At 44.7% G+C, this 19,402-nt stretch overlaps 1 protein-coding gene across 5 annotated transcripts in view; it reads left to right on the top strand.

Annotated features, from left to right (window-relative positions):
- The window catches only part of NSMCE2 (NSE2 (MMS21) homolog, SMC5-SMC6 complex SUMO ligase), a 274,162-nt gene extending 254,994 nt beyond the window's left edge, over positions 1-19,168 (top strand). For all 5 annotated transcript variants that reach the window (XM_063726445.1, XM_009244084.4, XM_009244085.4 and 2 more), the window contains 3 exons: positions 9,295-9,395; positions 9,788-9,894; positions 18,816-19,168. In XM_063726445.1, the coding sequence (XP_063582515.1) occupies positions 9,295-9,395; positions 9,788-9,894; positions 18,816-18,933 (326 nt within the window). In that variant the 3' untranslated portion in view covers positions 18,934-19,168. The remainder of the gene's footprint in view (positions 1-9,294; positions 9,396-9,787; positions 9,895-18,815) is intronic.
- Positions 19,169-19,402: the final 234 nt, after the last annotated feature.

Consider the following 19,402-nt stretch of genomic DNA (forward strand, 5'->3'; position numbering starts at 1 on the left):
TTTAGAAAATGTTCGCTGAAGGATCTTCCTCATTGACCCGGATCAGACATCAGCTCCTTAGAGAGGCTGACCCTGTTCTCTCTCGAGACCTTCCTTCCACGGTATCTTGTATATGCATGACCTTCACAAGAACACTTTGCTTTGTAGGTGTCTGTTCTGTGTGACTGAGCTCCCTGAAGGCGAGGATTATTTTTCACCAATACCAAACATGTCTAGCACATAACAGTGGTAAAAATAATAATAATAGCAGTAACAATTTTATAATTACAGAAGTATATAATGTTGATTTTAATAAATACCTATACAAAATGAGTAACATATTGGATCCTTATTGTGTTCTAGCCATTTTTCTGATTACATTATATTAATTCAACCTGTGTTCTAGTATTTTTGTTGAAATTTATGTTTGTTGAACTTTGGCTATCCTGTGAGGTTGTAACATCTAGGGAATCTTTCATTGTATAGGTGCTATTTGATTGATCATGATCTCCGTCTAAATTCTGCGAAATGTCTTCACATACAGCAGAGTCTTAGCTGGTACCAGGGAGTATTGGAACTGATATGGTTTGGCTGTATCCCCACCCAAATCTCATCTTGAATTGTAGCTCCCATAATTCCCACGTGTTGTGAGAGGGCCGCAGTCGGAGATAACTGAATCATGGGGGCGGTGTCCTCCCTACTTTTCTCGTGGTAGTGAATAAGTCTCATGAGATCTGATGATTTTATAAGGGGAAGCCCCTTTCACTTGGTTCTCATCTCTCTTTCCTGCCGCCATGTAAGACGTCCTTTTGCTCTTCCTTCGTCTTCCTCCATGATTGTGAGGCCTCTCCAGCCATGTGGAACTGTGAGTCCATTAAACTTCTTTCCTTTAAATATTACCCAGTCTTGGGTATGTCTTTATTAGCAGCACGAGAACGGACTAATACAGGAACCTTGGATTCAGCTTCCTGCAGAAGGGAAATGGCAACATGGCCCAATCAAACAGCTGGCAGTCAGGACAGGCCACCAATCCCATGAGGAAACTGAGGTACAAAGCTGGATACCCAAGAGTACCAAGGAGTGGATCTCAAAGCAAAACACACACACACACACACACACACACACACACACACAGAGCTCTTAATTCCAAACCAAAAGAACTGAGCCTGCTGAATATCTCTTTTTCCACTTAGAGCCTAAGATGTGTCTGAGTCCACAGGTGGGGTTACTGGTAGCCCCATCTATAGGTTACTGAGTAGGAGAAACAAATCAGGAATCGGCACAGATACATACTCACTTGCTATAACTAAAGAATTTCAAACTTGGAATCAATGTGCTTTTGCACATTAGCGTGGCCCCCAAATTTTCCAAGCACCAGCTCAGCCTTTCCAAATAAAGTGTCTTTGGAATAATGCAAGTAAAATAATATGGGTAGCCTAATAAGCATTTCAAGCAGGCAACAAATATTTGTAAAGTATTTTCTTCATATGCTACTTTCATAGTTTCAAGAGAAAAGTGCTTTTAGGAAAGTGTTCAGGCTTAGGCCGGGCATGGTGACTCATGCCTACAATCCCAGAAATTTGGAAGGCCAAGGTGGGAGGATCCCTTGAGGCCAGGAGTTCAAGACCAGCCTCAGCAACATAGTGAGAGCTCATCTTTATTTAAAAAAAAAAAAAAAGAAAAGAAAAGAAATGTTCCAGCCTAATTGAAAAAGTACATAGCAATCAAATTTTATTCCCAGCTGGCATAAAACTTTCTAACTGGTAGCCAAATTTGGGATGCCTGAAGACAGACAAGTGACTAATGCTAGGGCTGTGTGTGGCCAGTACCAAATGTATTTTCTGACCACAAGACCATGTCTGGATTCTCCTTTGTAATTACCACACAGCCTACTGTAATTTTCAAGCTTATATTTACTTCCTGCCTTTGACATGTAATTCAGGGTCCAGGACTGCACCCCGAGCGAGAGTGAAGTCCTCTCTGTCATTTGGCTAAAACCTATAAAATCATCATTGTGTGAGGATGTGTGTATGTGTTTGTGTTGCCACGTCTGCTAAATATGTTAAGTGTAATCTTGTGAAAAATATGCCCACTCCTGCCTTGTTGGATGAGGCACTTTGCTTGTCAGATGTTTATTGAACACCTACTACCCTATGCCAGGGACTATTTTAGACTCTGGGAAACATCCGTGAGCAAGAGAATGAAGGCCCTGCTTTCCTGGAAGAGAACGAGGGAGGGGGAGTGGGGAAGAAAGACAAACAGAAAAATAGCACTTATGGACATGTGCTATGCATGGAACAAGAGTGATGTGATAGAGAAAGTCTGTGTGGCTTCTTTAGCTTGGGACATCATAGAAGGCCTCGCCAAGGACATTTAAACTGACATTTTAAAATGACGAGAAGGAGTAGGACAGGCATAGAGCAGGAGGAAGAGCATTCCAGACAGGTTAGTGTTAAGGCCCATAGACAGGAGGAGCTTGGCATGTTCCAGAAACAGAAAAGGCCAGTGTGCCTTGAGCATGGTGGGAGACAGGACAACTGAGCAGAGAGATTGCGTATTAATCCGTTTTCATGCTGCTGATAAAGACATACCTGAGACTGGGAAGAAAAAGAGGTTTAATGGACTTAACGTTCCACATGGCTGGGGAGGCCTCACAATCATGGTGGAAGACAAGGAAGAGCAAGTCATGTCTTACATGGATGGTGGCAGGCAAAGAGAGAGAGAGCTTGTGCAGGGAAACTCCCCTTTTTAAAATCATCAGATCTTGTGAGACTTATTCACTATCACGAGAACAGCATGGGAAAGATCTGCCCCCATGATTCAGTTGCCTCCCATCGGGTCCCTCCCACAATATGTGGGAATTCAAGATGAGATTTGGGTGGGGACACAGCCAAACCATATTAGGATGTCAGGGACAGAGTCACACGGGGCTGTCTAGGCCACTGCAAGAGGCGGACGTGGGAGGTTGTGGCCCTTCGTGAGGGACACTAGTTAGGAAGCAACTGCAGAGGGCTGGGCAGGCGGCAGTAGTGGTTTGGACCAAGGCATGAAGTAGAGAATGAGAGAAGGGGCTGGATTTGGAATGTGGTGTAGAACCAGAGTCAGCAGAACCTACCAGTGGATTGGATGTGAGGAATGAAGAAAAGGGAATAACCAAGAATGATTCCAAAGACTTTGGCTTTAAGCAACTCGGTGGATGGTGACTGAGAAGAGGAGGACCAAAGGCAGAGCTGCTTGGCTTTTCCCTGAGTCATAACTGACTAGCCACAAAAATTGGGAACTTGCATCTTGGGGTCCAATCAATGCCCTCACGACTCCTCCCATCCAATTTTACATTGCTTGACCGTATTTGTAGACCTTTGGAAATACTACTTCAAACATATCCAGGGTTTCTCCTTCCTTTTGGTGTTCATTTTGTGACATAAAAAAAAAAAAAACATATTAAAGTTACCTAACTCTACCTTGCTCCATACCTCATGGGTGCGCTGTAAATGTTAGTTCTTGTGCAGGCTTCCTGCCTCAGCACAGTTCTGGGGCACCCTGGGCTGGGGCATCTGGAGGTCAAGTAGAGGTCCGAGATCAGTCCATTGGTCAGAAGTTGGACAGCCGGCATATGCTTCTAACAACATCGTCTATGTATATAGAAAATAATAGGACTAGTTTGCTTGTTTTTCTACTTATAGTTAGGAAAATTTTGTAACCTCTTTACTAAAGATTAAACTGATTTAATCCAATTGTTGCTTTATTATAAAGCAGATATTTTCTACATTTGCCTTAAAAATATTGTGGGGTTGGCCGGGCATGGTGGCTCACATCTGTAATCCCAGCACTTTGGGAGGCCGAGACAGGCAGATCACTTGAGGTCAGGAGTTCGATACCAGCCTGGCCAACATGGTGAAACCCCATCTCTACTAAAAATACACAAAATTAACCAGGCGTGATGGTGGGCGCCTGTAATCCCAGCTACTTGGGAGGCTGAGGCACGAGAATCACTTGAACCCAGGAGGCAGAGGTTGCAGTGAGCCGAGATTGTGCCACTGCAACTCTAGCCTGGGCAACAGAGCAAGACTTCATTTCAAAAAAATATATATATATATAGTGGGGCTTAAATTTTCTTGCTACACAATAGGAATAACAATATAGTTATTCTTCATGGGTATTTTGTTAGGAGTAAATGAAATAATGTATATGACGTGCTTAGCACAGTAGCTGCTATATAACATTCAGTAAATTTGAGGTATTATTATCAATGAAATAACAATTTGGGGCCGGGCGCGGTGGCTCACACCTGTAATCCCAGCACTTTGGGAGGCTGAGGTGGGCAGATCACCTGAGGTCAGGAGTTCGCGACCAGCCTGACCAACATGGAGAAACCCCATCTCTACTAAAAATACAAAATTAGCAGGGGTGGCGGTGCATGCCTGTAATCCCAGCTACTCGGGAGGCTGAGGCAGGAGAATCGCTTGAACCCAGGAGGCGGAGGTTGCGGTGAGCCGAGATCACGCCATTGCACTCCAGCCTGGGCAACAAGAGCGAAACTCCGTCTCAAAAAAAAAAAAAAAAAAAAAAAAAAAAAAAAAAAAAAAATTTGGGAGCACACGAGCTTCCAGAACCAATACACAGATTTTAATATTCAAATGAACCAGTCAGAGAAAATAGAACAACACACTGATTTATTAAATTCCTGCATCACTTTGGACAAAACCTACACTTTCTTTGTATCTCAATTGTCTCAGGTAAATGCGAGACTCAGGATAGATAGATAACCTCAACTTTAAAACTTCTGTGATTCTAGTAGATGATCAATATTTTCTCTCCCATCTTCCTTTTACCAGACTTATCACAAAGTTTTGTCTGTGGGTCATCTAAATCAGTATAAGTGATATTTATTGCCAGATGCGACCTTTTGTTAGCACACTGGAGAATCCCAACGCTAATGTCAATTTCTATAAATATAGATTGAGAGTGAGGAAATGTTCTGTCTCTAGGGAAGTTTAGCTATTGAGAGTCTTACTCTTTTTAGACTCTTGGTCTGTGGTCTCTTACTCACTCATGACATTCTTCCCCAGTCTCACTTTTGTTACCTTTTTCTTTCGTGATCACTGATGCTGGTAGCCACCTACAATTTTGAAGTTCCCCACTCAGCCTTCCCTAGTGGTAGGCATTGCATTTGAGTTGTGCTTTCTTACTTCCTCTACCTTTTGAAATTTAAAAATAGGAAATAGCAAACAAACCCACCGTCTTTCACATCAGCTGAACTCTGTTATTCATCCAACAGATTTTCTGGTGAATTCTCTGGTACAACGTATACAGTCAGAAACCAGCCATCAGTTCAGAATAAATGGTGTACAAAATTAAGAAAGAGCTACTTTTATTTTTACTCTTAAACACACGATCAGAAATGGGAGGCAGCAGCCCATAGGAGGAGGCTTTGAAAAGTGAATCCAAGGGAAAGACGGCTCCTAGCCTTCTCCTTGGCTTTTCTCCTTACCTGCCCAACTTTCCCGAGCCATGGTGAAGAGTCAGTGGATTGATAAAGGGACTCTCTTAGGAGTCTAACTCTTGCACTATGAATACCAAAGACAGGCCCTGAGAAGCATGAAAACCCATCATAGCCATGAGCAATATAATTTCCAGAGACCCCACCCGACAGCAAACATACTATAATATGGTACCCACCCTATTAAATATCATTTTAGGACGGGTGCAGTGGCTCACGCCTGTAATCCCAGCACTTTGGGAGGCTGAGGCAGGCGGATCACAAGGTCAGGAGTTCGAGACCAGCGTGGCCAACATGGCAAAACCATGTCTCCACTAAAAATACAAAAATTAGCTGGGCCTGGTGGCGGACGCCTGTAATCCCAGCTATTTGGGAGGCTGAGGCAGGAGAATTGCTTGAACCCAGGAGGCGGAGGTTGCAATGAGCCAAGATCGTGCCATTGCACTCCAGCGTTGGCGACAAGAGCAAGACTCCGTCTCAAAAAATAAAAAATTATATATATATATATATATATATATATATTATTTTATTGCTGTCAATTTTTTTTTTTTTTTTTTTTTTGAGACGGAGTCTTGCTCTGTCACTCAGGCTGGAGTGCAATGGCACGATCTCTGCTCACTGCAACCTCCACCTCCCAGGTTCAAGCAGTTCTCCTGCCTCAGCCTCCTGAGTAGCTCAGGTTATAGGCGCCCACCACCACACCCAGCTAATTTTTGTATTTTTAGTAGAGAAGGGGTTTTACCATGTTTGTTAGGCTGGTCTCGAACTCCTGACCTCAGGTGATCTGCCCACCTTGGCCTCCCAAAGCACTGGGATTACAGGCGTGAGCCACCGCACCCAGCCTTGCTGTCAAAATTTTGAAAAAATATTTGTATAATTTTACTTTGGAAATAGGTTGGCTACCAGTTACTGATTTAATTTGTAATTGACTATTAGTTTCAGCAATTATCTTACCATACTGGGAAATTTTTATGAAGTTTATGAAGAAATAAATCCAGCCCTACATATTACTTCCAAATTATGTATTTTTGATTACCGGATCAACAATTAATGAAGTTAACTTCACATTTGCATAGACCTTTAACATTTAGTAATTTCAGTACTATTGTTATTCTGTTTTCAAGCCAATCAATGGTTTTTAAGGTCTCAGACGTTTGTTTAGCTCTCTGAAAAGCTGGAAGCCCCAAGGCAGTGCACCTTAATGCCCAGTGGTTAAAAATGTTCTGACTGGTTATGCCCAAGCCCTGAGATCTTCACTGCCTTCTTCAAAGAATAAAAGCTGGTTTAGGGGACAGCAAGCTGGCATACAAATACACCAGTCTACTCTAAGAAGGTGACTCTCTAAGAAAAACAAAGTAATTGGAGGCAGAATCCCTGTGTTGCAATTAATTCACTAGGTTACCTTGAACAAGAGCTCTGCAGCCCTTTCCCTGCCCCTCGGTACAGCTTGAGCATCCCTAATCCCAAAATCCAAAACCCACAATGCTCCAAAATCCAAAACTTTTTGAGCACCTACGTGACGCCACAAGCAGAAAATTCCACATCTGGCCTCATGCAACAAGTACACACGAGTGTTAAAAATACTGTATAAAATTAGCTTCAGGCTATGTGTGTAAGCTTTATATGAAACATAAATGAAATTCATGTTTAGACTTGGGTCCTATCCCCCAAGATATTTCATCATGCTTATGCAAATATTTCAAAGTCCGAAATCCGAAACACTTCTGGTCCCAAGCATTTCGGATAAGGGATACTCAACCTGTAGTGCCTTTGCAAACAAACACCTCATCTGGCCTAGGTGATGGCCCGCAGTCATCAGTTCTATGGAGCCGAAAGGTATGCCACACCGTCTGAACCAGAAACAAGGGCTTCCTCTCACACATTAAGAGGAAAGCCATTTTTATGTCTGTATTATTTTGCCAAAATTAAAGAAGGAAGGGAAGGGAGAAAAGAGTAGGGAAGGGAAAGGGAAAGGAGACGGAAGGAGAAAGGACTACACCATCAACACATGTTTAGAAAGCTAGTGATCTTGACCGGGCCCCGTGGCTCACGCCTGTAATCCCAGGACTTTGGGAGGCCAAGGTGGGCAGATCACCTGAGATCAGAAGTTCGAGACCAGCCTGGCCAATATGGTGAAACCCCATCTCTACTAAAAATACAAAAATTAGCCAGGCGTGGTGTCGCGCATCTATACTCCCAGCTACTCAGGAGGCTGAGGCAAGAGAATCACTTGAACCTGGGAGGCGGAGGTTGCAGTGAGCCAAGATCGCGCCATTGCACTCCAGCCTGGGCAACAGAGCGAGACTCCATCTCAAAAAAATAAAAAGTTATTGATCTTTAACTTCTGTGTAAAATTACAAGTATCTTTTCTTCAGAGAGAATGGCTTTCATGTGAGATACTGCCATCATCCCATTCAAATGTTGTCTATCATCTGTTTTTGGTTTTGTTTTGTTTTTCAGTTGGGGGCAAATGGGATGTAACGCAAAGAACATCAGTTTCAGAAGCAGCTCATGCTCTGTTCAAAGCCAGTCCTGTCACTGTCACTCAGCAGTTCTCAAAGTGCAGGCCAGGGATCTCTAAGGTGCTCCAAGGGTCTTTCAGAGTGTCCATAAAGTCAAAACTGTCTTTATAATAATAGTATGATCTCATCTGCCTGTTTCACTCTCATTCTTTTCATGAGTGAATTTTCCCAGAGACTACAGGATATGTGATATTGTGACAGATTGAATGCATACGCAGATATCCAAATCCAACTGGCTGCTATGAAGCCAGCCATTCAAGATATTTATAAAAATGGAAAACAATGCCATTCTTCTCATTATGTATGTCTGTGTATATGGGGGGGTGTTCTGGAAATATAATTTTAACTTTTAAAATGTTTATGGTAACATGTAGTGGGATTATTACTGTTATTTTTAATTTTTGGGGGTTTTTTTGTTTTTTGAGACAGAGTCTCGCTCTGTCACCAGACTGGACTGAAATGGCAGGATCTCGGCCCACTGCAACCTCCACCTTCTGGGTTCAAGTGATTCTCCTGCCCTAGCCTCCCGAATAGCTGGGACTACAGGCATATGCCACCATGCCCAGCTAATTTTTGTAGTTTTGGTAGAGATGGGGTTTCACCATGTTGGCCAGGATGGTCTCAATCTCTTGACCTCATGATCCGCCCACCTCAGCCTCCCAAAGTGCTGGGATTAAAGGCGTGAGCCTCCGCAACCAGCCTTATTGTTATTTTTTAATGAATTTTAAATTCCTCAATCTTAATGTCTAATATGCTAAATATTGATAAATATAACCCACATAGAAAAAGCTTAAAAGAGTTCATACCTATAACTAAAAAGTTTGAGAAGCCCTGCACTACCTAATTGTAATGACTGTTTATTGATTATTGCTTTGTACCATAAGCTGTGCAAAGCATACCACATTCTTCATCTCTTTTAATCTTTGCCACAAGGCTGCAAAGCAGAGGCTTTAAAAAAGGGCACCTTGCTAGCCCAGCATCTCACCACTGGACAAGAAAGAGATCACCAGGTCGGTTCTCTGACTCTGAAGCCACACTCTTGGTCACTTTCTCTATAACTTTAAAAAAGATTTTTTTTAACTGCTCTGAGCCTCAGTTTCCTTATCAAAAATAGTCAGAATGAGGTACCCCATGGTGTTCTCTGAAAAGCAGAAGAGTTTCTATGCATCCAATCCCTACATGGGGGCCAACACCAAATGCACCCCCAGAAACTCTTCACCTGCCTTCCTTCCATTCCTTCCTTTTCTTTGACGTTAGACCAGAGAGGCTTATCAACTCTCCATTTTCCTCTAGGTGGTCTTCAAGCTGACAGAGAAGCTGACGGAACAGAAGGAGTGGATGAAGATATAATTGTGACCCAAAGTCAGACCAACTTCACCTGCCCCATTACAAAGGTACCGCTTCCTCCTACTTCCCCTGAAAGAAACACGATTCACTTCACAGAGGCAGAAAGGTTCCTGTTTGCTTTCTGGTTTGATTTCACTTAGGGAGTTAAGGAGGGAGTAAAGAAAAGTGCTGGGGGTTGAAGAGTATCCACGGGAAGTTCTTGGGCTGGAGAGAGCTGTCAGTCAATCATGCCCTTAAGGATCTGGGACTAAAGTCATGGCCTACAGGCCAAGTGACAGTACTGCCACTGGATTCCCTGCATTTCCTTATCTAAAGCCTAATAATTATGTAAAGTCATGAGAATGGGAAGTTAAACATAGAAAGCTCAGGACTAGGACAAAACAGCTACTGAAAGTTGATCATTATCATTCCTGAAAGCCAAACATCTCCTTGATTACAGGAGGAAATGAAGAAGCCAGTGAAAAATAAAGTGTGTGGCCACACCTATGAAGAGGACGCCATTGTTCGCATGATTGAGTCCAGGCAAAAGCGGAAGAAAAAGGCCTAGTGAGTGGACGCAGGGAAGGAAGTGGAGCCTTCCCTAGTGGTAGTCACTCAGAGGTGGCGTGTTCACGCTAGAGGAAAAGACACTTCAATGTCTCTTCTAAATTCCATTCACCTCCCGAATACTGTAAACATGGAAGTGGGCTTTCTGGAAAAACAATACATGAGGGAAAAATTAGTAATCTGTTCAGGAAGAAGCTGAGGGAACTTCAACCACACCATCAAAACAGAATAAGGCCAGGCGCGGTGGCTCATGCCTGTAATCCCAGCACTTTGGGAAGCCGAGGTGGGCAGATCACCTGAGGTCAGGAGTTCGAGACCAGCCTGGCCAACATGGTGAAACCCCAACTCTACTAAAAATACAAAAATTAGCCAGGTGTGGTGGCAGGTGCCTGTAATCTCAGCTACTCAGGAGGCTGAGGCAGGAGAATCTCTTGAACCCAGGAGGGGGAGGTTGCAGTGAGCCGAGATGGTGCCACTGCATTCCAACCCGGGCAACAGAGCTAGACTCAGTCTCAAAAAAAAAAAAAAAAAAAAAGGTTTAGGTAAATTCATGGCTAACTCATGAATGATAAATTATTTTTTTAATTGGAAGTTTTGCAGAATCTTTATAAATATACATAATATATATTATATGTTATACATTGTTTTATATGTATATCATATATTATTTATCTTTAAATATATATAATATATACACACACACATATATATATCTCGCCTTCTTTCCCCTCCTCCGACGACCACGGAGGACCATGCTCTGTTCCTTAATAACATAGAATCCTGAGTTAGCCAGACTGACTGGCATTGACTTAGTTTGGCATTTCTTGTGCTCTTATCATGGATTTGTTGCAGAAATGGAATTGCAGGTGTGACTAGTTCTCAATTGACTTCTGATAACAGTCTCTTTGATGTGTGGCTTGCTTCTCCATTGCCCAGAAATTTGCTGGTCCAGACCTAGAATTGGAATTCCCCAGCACTCCTCATCTGGGTGTGGACTTAGAGATAATATATTGGAGACTAAAGATATCTTGATGGTCATTCAGGCAAGTAACTTATCCTATGTATTCTAGAAGAATAGTGGCTTTGCTGCCTAATGGTTGCAAAATGTAGACATTCTTAGTACATTTTGATCTGTTTTGAGTTTTTGAGTTACAGTTGAAATGTCAGATTTCAGCCAGGCGCGGTGGCTCACGCTTGTAATCCCAGCACTTTGGGAGGCCGAGGCAGGTGGATCATGAGGTCAGGAGATAGAGACCATCCTGGCTAACATGGTGAAACCCCATCTCTACTAAAAATACAAAAAATTAGCCAGGCGGGGTGGTGGGCGCCTATAGTCCCAGCTACTGGGGAGGCTGAGGCAGGAGAATGGCATGAACCCGGGAGGCGGAGCTTGCAGTGAGCCAAGATCATGCCACTGCACCCAGCCTGGAGTGATACTCTGTCTCCAAAAAAAAAAAAAAGAGGGAGGATTCTGGGTTGTTAAATGGCATGTTTTCTTGCTTTCTTTCTCTTTTTTTTTTTTTTTTTTTTTGAGACTGAGTTTCCCTCTTTTTGCCCAGGCTGGAGTGCAATGGCGTGATCTCAGCTTACCGCAACCTCCATCTCTCAGGTTCAAGCGATTCTCCTGCCTCAGCCTCCTGAATAGCTGGTATTACAGGCATGCACCACCACACCCGGCTAATTTTGAATTTTTAGTAGAGATGGGGTTTCTCCATGTTGGCCAGGCTGGTCTCAAACTCCCGAGCTCAGGTGATCCGCTCGCTTCGGCCTCCCAAAGTGTTGGGATTACAGGCATGAGTCATTGCGCCCGGCCATGGCATGCTTTCATTAGTTTCCTTATCCATAAATGAATGACAATCGTTGTAATCACCTCATTGGCATATTTGAAATTTAAATAAGATACATGCAAAGTACTTAAAGTAGCTGGTACACAGTAGGGCTCAGTAAAATTATCCCATCATCATCTTCAAACTTGAGCCACTATCAACATCCTCTTCATTTTTTTCCACCATTGCTCTATAAGCATGGGAGAGGAGGACAGTTTTAAAGGAGTAAGATGAGCCAACCTGGAGTTTAGGAAGTTACTCCAATAGCAATGCAGAGATGGATTAAGGAGGCATGAGGCAAAAAAAGTCAGGATGCTTTTACAGTGGATTAAGTTATAGAAAATTAGAGCATAGAGATGCAAGAGTGATTGTGGAGGTACAGTTAACAACATTTGACAACTGACTGAATGTAAGAGAAAGGAAGAAGCAGCGAGGGGTGGCTGACATTTCTCATCTGGGTGTCTAGTACTGTCATTTGCTCATTAGCCTCCAGAGAAGGCATGAGAGAGGAACACTCTTATTGGAGGATTGTGATAGACTCAGCTCAGGTCATCCTGAATTCAAGGTCCCAGCAATACAGCCCCGTGGAAGTGTCCAGGAAGTGCAGCAAATGTGAGTTTTGCAGTCAGGGGAGGACTCAGAACTATCGATGTGGATTGGGAGGTTATCAGTGTAGACGAGTCAACCCGCTCCACTACCATCGCAGATGCAGCTCTGGAACAAATGCATTCACCAGCAGAGAGCCAGCAAGGCAGGACCCGCGCCTCCCCTGTGATCTCCACAAGGCCAGAGCCCGACTTCGTTCTGCTCACTGTGATGCCTCAGCACCCTGCTGCCAACCCTCAAAAAACACTTTGTTGACCAATGAAAAGATCAATCAGCGGAAGAAGACCCCAGCAAAGCAGTCTAAAATATAGCCAGGAGCCAGGAAGAGTGATAAGGAGTGGAGGCTCATGGGAACTTGTGGGCAGGGTGGGCAGGGTTCTGAAGGCCAGGTGCATTTGAGCAGCAGTAGATTAGAACTCAGGGCCTTCTTGAAACCGACTCCAGAAGTTTCTGATGAAGCATGAAGTCGTATCATTTCCCATGATGCACATTAGAGTGATGAGTATTTCTGGGTTCGCTTTGTTTAGAAATGTCCATGACACATTGTCTCATTTCTTCCTCCTAGATTGTTCTAGTTATGTTTGTTTTTTTAGACTGGAGTTCCAGGTCCATTGTGTTCTGGGCACTGCCTGAATTTTACTGTGCAAGCTTCAGGCCCTGGGAAGGCCTCTCTGCACTGGCTTGAGTCAGAATAATATTGTTGAGACTTTAGCCCCAGCCAAGCACAGTAGTTAGAATAACTTCCTAAAATATATCTGTTAACAATAAGCCTATTTATTCTCTTAAAAATAAAGCTGCCTTATGATTTCCTTTTTTTTCTTTTCTTTTTTCTTTTCCTTTTTTTTTTTTGAGACAGAGTCTCACTCTGTCTCCCAGGCTGGAGTACAACCTCTGCCTCCCAGGTTCAAGCAATTCTCATGCCTCAGCCTCCCAAATAGCTGTGATTACAGGCACATGCCATCACACCTGGCTAATTTTTGTATTTTTAGTAGAGAGAAGGTTTCACCATGTTGTCCAGGCTGGTCTCGAACTCCTGGCCTCAAGTGATCTGCCCACCTTGGCCTCCCAACCTTATGATTTTCATATATTAATGTTTCTAACTTGACCACAGTCACTTTTTTGTTTTTTTGAGAACAGGAAACATATATTTAAAAGTCATATTTAAGAGCATGTAGAATAAAATGAAGTTGAATAGAAATGGGTCATTCGACAGCAGAGCTCCAGCTTTGTGCTTGGAATTCCTGTTTCAATACTTATCAACAAGCCATTCAACCTTTCCGCCTCAGTTTCCTCATCTGTAAAGTGGAAATAACATCAGCATCTCACAGCATTTCAGGGGCCAAAGAAATGGTAGGGAATTTCATTCTAGGTCTGGACCAGCACATTTCTTGGCAGAAGAGTAGCAAAAGCACTTAGTTGAAAGCTCTTTTGGGAGCGAAGAGCGCTAAACAAATAGCTGTAGGGTTGTTAAGACCGAGGCTGATAGAGGCTGATAGAGCACTCCCCGTGCTGCTTAGTGACACATTATTTGACTCAGGGGGTATAAGATAGAATTACTGTCTGTGTTGAGGTATGACAGGAATCCCTCCCACTCAGATTTCCAGAGGTCTCTATAGACCTTCTGTCTATAGCTTGTAGACTAAACCTTGGAATTCTTGGGACCCAGATCCAGGAACTCCCAGAATCATGTACTCTTGAGCATTTGCAGAGGCCAAGGTTCCCCACAGCCCTGTGGGACCCCAAGACCAGGTTCCCTTTGCTCAGCAGTCACCTTTGTGTTTGCCCCGTGCTGCAGCGAAATGCTCTGCCCGGGTAGTGCCTGGAGGTGGGGACCCAGCCGCTCCTGCGAGGCCTGAAGGGCTGACTCCTGCACAGCGATGATGCGGCAGCTGAAGATCGGGTATTGCCACACTGAACTTGCTCACCAGGATGTCGTGGGATTAATGCCGAATGCTTACAGAGACAGTTGTTTCTCCAGAGGAGGCATGCCCTGATTCAGCACTGTGGCATGATGGCCTTCTCTTATCCTTTCTGCTTTAAAAACTTGTGTTTATTGGAGATGAAGTGAGAAACAAGGTCCTTCCCAGTTCCAGCATCAACCTCGCCTCCAGGAAGTCTTCCCTGAGCCCTTATTCATGCTGGACAAAATGTCGTTAGCACCCCATGTCATGCCAACATTGTTGGTGCAGCTGGCTCCTCTCCACGAGCTTCTTGAGAGCGGAAGCTGTGGACTAGGGCAGGGACTGGTGCACGGCAGGACCTGAAGTGAACTCCCCAGTCCTTGACATACATCAACCTGCTTATTTCTCAGCCTTATTTGACAGGCTTGTCCTCTGCCTTCATGTTGTTAAAGGGAAAAACTGAGGCACAGAGAATTTAGTCACTTATCCAGAGTGACACAGCCAGGGGGTTTAAGCCCAGATCTTTCTCACTCTTGAGCCTGCAATTCTGTCAGTAGGCCATCCAGCTCCCCTTGGGAGGGCTATTTGGTTCATGCCTCTACCATCAGAGTCTATCTCCTCAGTGAGCTCAGACCTTGTTTGACATGGCTCACCCTGGGATCCATCCCACTGAAGTGAAGGTGGGCGCCTGCTCTGCAGCTGAGTGTGTGGTTAAGTCCATCAGACATTCTCAGCGTGCTCTCATGCACTGACTAAAACCATGATGTCATCAGGAAGTCCTCCCCACCTCACTCTCCACTTCCCTCTCCACTGCTTATTCACTGTCTGGCTATGAGAGTTAAGGCCTTTGCTGGGTAGAATGGAAGAGACCAAGGCCAGGCAATCCAAAGCAGATATTCAGGGTTATGTTTTAAGGGAGGGTCATCCCAGCAACCTACTTGGAGTTGCATTTCAATGTCATGGAAGCCAAAGTTACGATACTTGGCTTTTCTAGTCACAAAAGTGTCTGTATCCTCTTCATGATCTTAGCTGCTTATTTTCATACTTACAGACATAATTCACCAGGCACGGTGGCTCATGCCTGTAATCCCAGCACTTTGGGAGGCCAAGGCAGGTGGATCACTTGAGCTCAGGAGTTCAGGACCAGCCTGGGAAACATGGTGAAACTCTGTCTCTACCAAAAATTTTTTAAAAATTAGCCAGGCATGATGGTGTGCACCTGTGGGCCCAGCTACTCAGGAGGCTGAGGTGGGAGGATTGCTTGAGCCTGGGAGGCAGAGGTCACAGTAAGCAGAAATAGTGACACTCCAGCCTGGGTGACAGAATGAGAGCCTGTCAAAAAAAGAAAGAGGAAAGAGGAGAGAAAGAAAGAAAGAAAGAGAGGGAGGGAGGGAGGGAGGGACAGGAGGGAGGGAGGGAGGGAAGGAAGGAGAAGGGGGGGAGGGAAGGAAAGAAGGAAGGAGAAGAGAGGAGGAAGGAGAAGAGAGGAGTGGGGAGGGAGGGAAGGAAGGAAGGAAGAAAGGAAGGAGAGAATTCGCTTTGAGACTTCACAGTGTAGGGGGACAGGCTGTGAAAAAAATACAGATTTTTAAACTAGTGTAAAACATTTCTCCAGCCTTGCCCTAATGCAAAGCCAAATCATCAAAATGATGCATACCTGGGCCAAATCATCCTGATCCTCTTTCATATAATTGCCTTTCTATAATTATGATTTAACACATCATGTACCTGAGTATGTAGGGCACTTTTTTTTTTTTTTTTTTGAGACAGAGTCTCGCTCTGTTGCCCAGGCTGGAGTGCAATGGTGCAATCTCGGCTCACCGCAACCCCCACCTCCTGGGTTCAAGCGATTCTCCTGCCTCAGCCTCATGAGTAGCTGGGATTACAGGCATGCGCCACCACGCCCGGCTAATTTTTGTTTTTTTAGTAAAGATGGGGTTTCGCCATGTTGGCCAGGCTGGTCTCAAACTCCTGACCTCATGTGATCCACCCGCCTCGGCCTCTCAAAGTGCTGAAATTACGGGTGTGAGCCACCGGGCCTGGCCATATTTTAATATTTTAAAAATAAATACTGTTATTAAGCATATTATATTTCATTGATTAATGCCCCTCTAATGTAAAAACTCCTTGATCCACAGATCAGGGCCAAGAAATACTTCCTTTCATGTTGGACTGTTGGGCTTCCTACCACTAGACAAATTGGAGCTCCCATGACCAACTTTCTTTCCTTCTGGTTTGCATCTTTACTGTGGTTTGCATATTTGTTGTTTTTTGTCTTAATATCCTGTGCTTTACGGAGAGCTGTCTCAGATCACTGGGCCAGAGCTCTGTGTGGGCAGGAACCATGTATTTGTATTTCACAGTTGTATGCTTAGAACCTAGCATAGGGCTGATCCCTAGAAGAGTCAATTAATGCATGAATGGGTGCATGCCTGTGTGGGTTATATGCAAGATAGAAATAGATCCAGAACTTTAAAACTTCTTGGAAGAATGATGATGAGGGAACACATGATAGTCACAGGGGATTTGGAAGGGAATTAACATTATTGAGCACAGGGGATCTGGGAGGGAATTAACAGTATTGACTATCACCTTGGGAAATAAGGGTTCTCTCCTCATTTTAAATCAGAGGCAAGGGAGGCTCAGGAAGGTTATTGTGAATTGCCTGTGGTCTCATAACTAGCAAGTAGGTGGTAGAGAGAAAGTTCAGACCTAGGTTAGCTTGACTCCAAACATTGGGCCTCTAATCTACCAAAATTTGGTTCACTTTGAGAACCAGATTCTTTGAGAAGAAATAGGTGATTTCATCCAGCCCACTGCCCTCAGAGAAGACCGCATCGAAGCAGAGCCGTGGCTTGTTTCCACGCCTTTCTGGGTGACTCACGCTGATGTCTTCAGCTGCAGCCTTTCCACTGAGTCCCATTGGCCCGCTCAGTCTCTCTTCTGGGAGGGCTACGGGGCATCCATTCCAGAGGAAACAGATACCAATCAGGACTGTGGTTCTGTGCTGCAGCCTGTTTTGCCCCATCATTTCCCACTGTGATAAAGGGCACTACCAGTCACTGATCTGCCCAAATGAAGCTCGCTTCTTCCCTTTCGCTTATGCTCCACAGCCACTCCATCGGCAAGTCCTATAGGTTCTATGGTCAAGCATGTCCTGAAGCTGATCGCCATACCACCCTCAGCCGAGCTGCCCTCACCTCTCTGCTGCACCCTGCAGGATCCCCCACGCTATTTTCCCCGCCCCTCTCTTACCTCCCTGCTTTGTGTTCTCCATAAGCAGCCAGAGTAACATTTTCCAGATGTAAACCAAACACACTCCTCCCCCATCTCAAAACCTTCCAGTGTTTTGTCTTCATATTTAAAATAAAATCCAAGTCCAGGCACGGTGGCTCACGCCTGTAATCCCAGCACTTTGGGAGGCTGAGGCAGGTGGATCACTTGAGGTCAGGAGTTCAAGACCAGCCTGGCCAACATGGTGAAAGCCCATCTCTACTAAAAATACACAAAATTAGCCAGGCATGGTGGCAGATGCCTGTAATCCCAGCTACTCAGGAGGCTGATGCAGGAGAACTGCTTGAACCCAGGAGGCAGAAGTTGCAGTGAGCTGAGATCACGCCACTGCATCCCAGCCTGGGTGAAAGAGTGAGACTCCATCTCAAAATAAATAAATAAATTAAATTAAATTAAATTAAATCCAAAGCCCCATTGGCCCACTGACCTCACTTCCAACTGCTCTCCCTCTTGCCTGGGTTGCTGCAGCCACATAGAGCTTGCTGTTACTCCAGGGCACCAAGCTGGACGTCCTCAGCACTGCACTTGCTACTGCCTCAGCCCAGACCACATGGAGACTTGTTCCCATGCTTCATTCTGGGTCCTGCCCAAGATAAGATGTGTTCGGTGAGGCATGCCCTGAGTCCAGCCAGTGAAGCCGTGGCCCCAGCACTCTCTCTCCTTGACCCTGCTTCATTGCCCTCATAGCCCATAAGGTGACCTGAACTTACAGCAAGCATTTATTTGGTTCCCTAGTGGTTGCCTGTCTTCCTCATTAGAAACTTAGCTCAGGCTGGGCGCGGTGGCTCACACCTGTAATCCCAGCACTTTGGGAGGCCGAGGCGGGTGGATCACGAGGTCAGGGGATCGAGACCATCCTGGCTAACACGGTGAAACCCTGACTCTATTAAAAATACCAAAAATTAGCCGGGCGTGGTGGCGGGCGCCTGTAGTCCCAGCTACTCAGGAGGCTGAGGCAGGAGAATGGTGTGAATCCGGGAGACGGAGGTTGCAGTGAGCCAAGATTGTGCCACTGCACTCCAGACTCCGTCTCAAAATAAAAAAAAATAAAAAAAAAAAAGAAAGTTAGCTCATGATAAGGCAGGCACTACTCACTTATCACTTGTGTCCCCAGCACCCAGACAGGGCCTGGCTCAGGTAGGGACTCAGTGAATAAATGAATGAGCGTGCCTTGGTCCTGATTTTGACACTTTTCCTTTTTCAGTAAAATGCCTTACTTAAACACTTGAGTATAAAAGAAGTTTCTGCTTAAGGCCGTAAAGGGGACTGACTTGATGTTCTTTCTCTCTCACAGTTGCCCTCAAATTGGCTGTAGCCACACGGATATAAGAAAGTCAGATCTTATCCAGGATGAAGCACTTAGAAGGGCGATTGAGAACCATAACAAGAAAAGACATCGTCATTCCGAGTAGGAAAAGCCACCTGCCTGCAGGGACACCAGCAGCCTACCTCCTACCCCAGCCGTCTGTTGAGAGCAGTGCTGACCCCAGCAGTTAGGGACTGGCTGCATAGCATACTTGTTGGGGGTAAAATTTTATGCTTTTATGTGTGCTTGAAAACATTTTTCAAAGTTACACAACAGAAATGCAAGCATATTGTTTATTTTTAAGTGTTCTATAATGTTAAATAAAACTTTGATCATCTGCAGTGTCCTCCCTGCATGCCTCCTGATGTATGGATTGTTCCAGAGGTGCAGGCTTTTCCATTTCAAGGACATCAGACTGATTTTTGTAATAGTTTTGACTAAAGAATGTCTTTCAGCCAGGTGCAGTGGCTGATGCCTGTAATCCCAGCACTTTGGGAAGCCGACGTGGGCAGATCACTTGAGGTCAAGAGTTCAAGACCAGCCCTGGCAACATGGTGAAACTCCGTCTCTACCAA

This window comes from Pongo abelii, chromosome 7 (assembly GCF_028885655.2).
Source record: "Pongo abelii isolate AG06213 chromosome 7, NHGRI_mPonAbe1-v2.0_pri, whole genome shotgun sequence".
NCBI classification, from domain to species: domain Eukaryota; kingdom Metazoa; phylum Chordata; class Mammalia; order Primates; family Hominidae; genus Pongo; species Pongo abelii.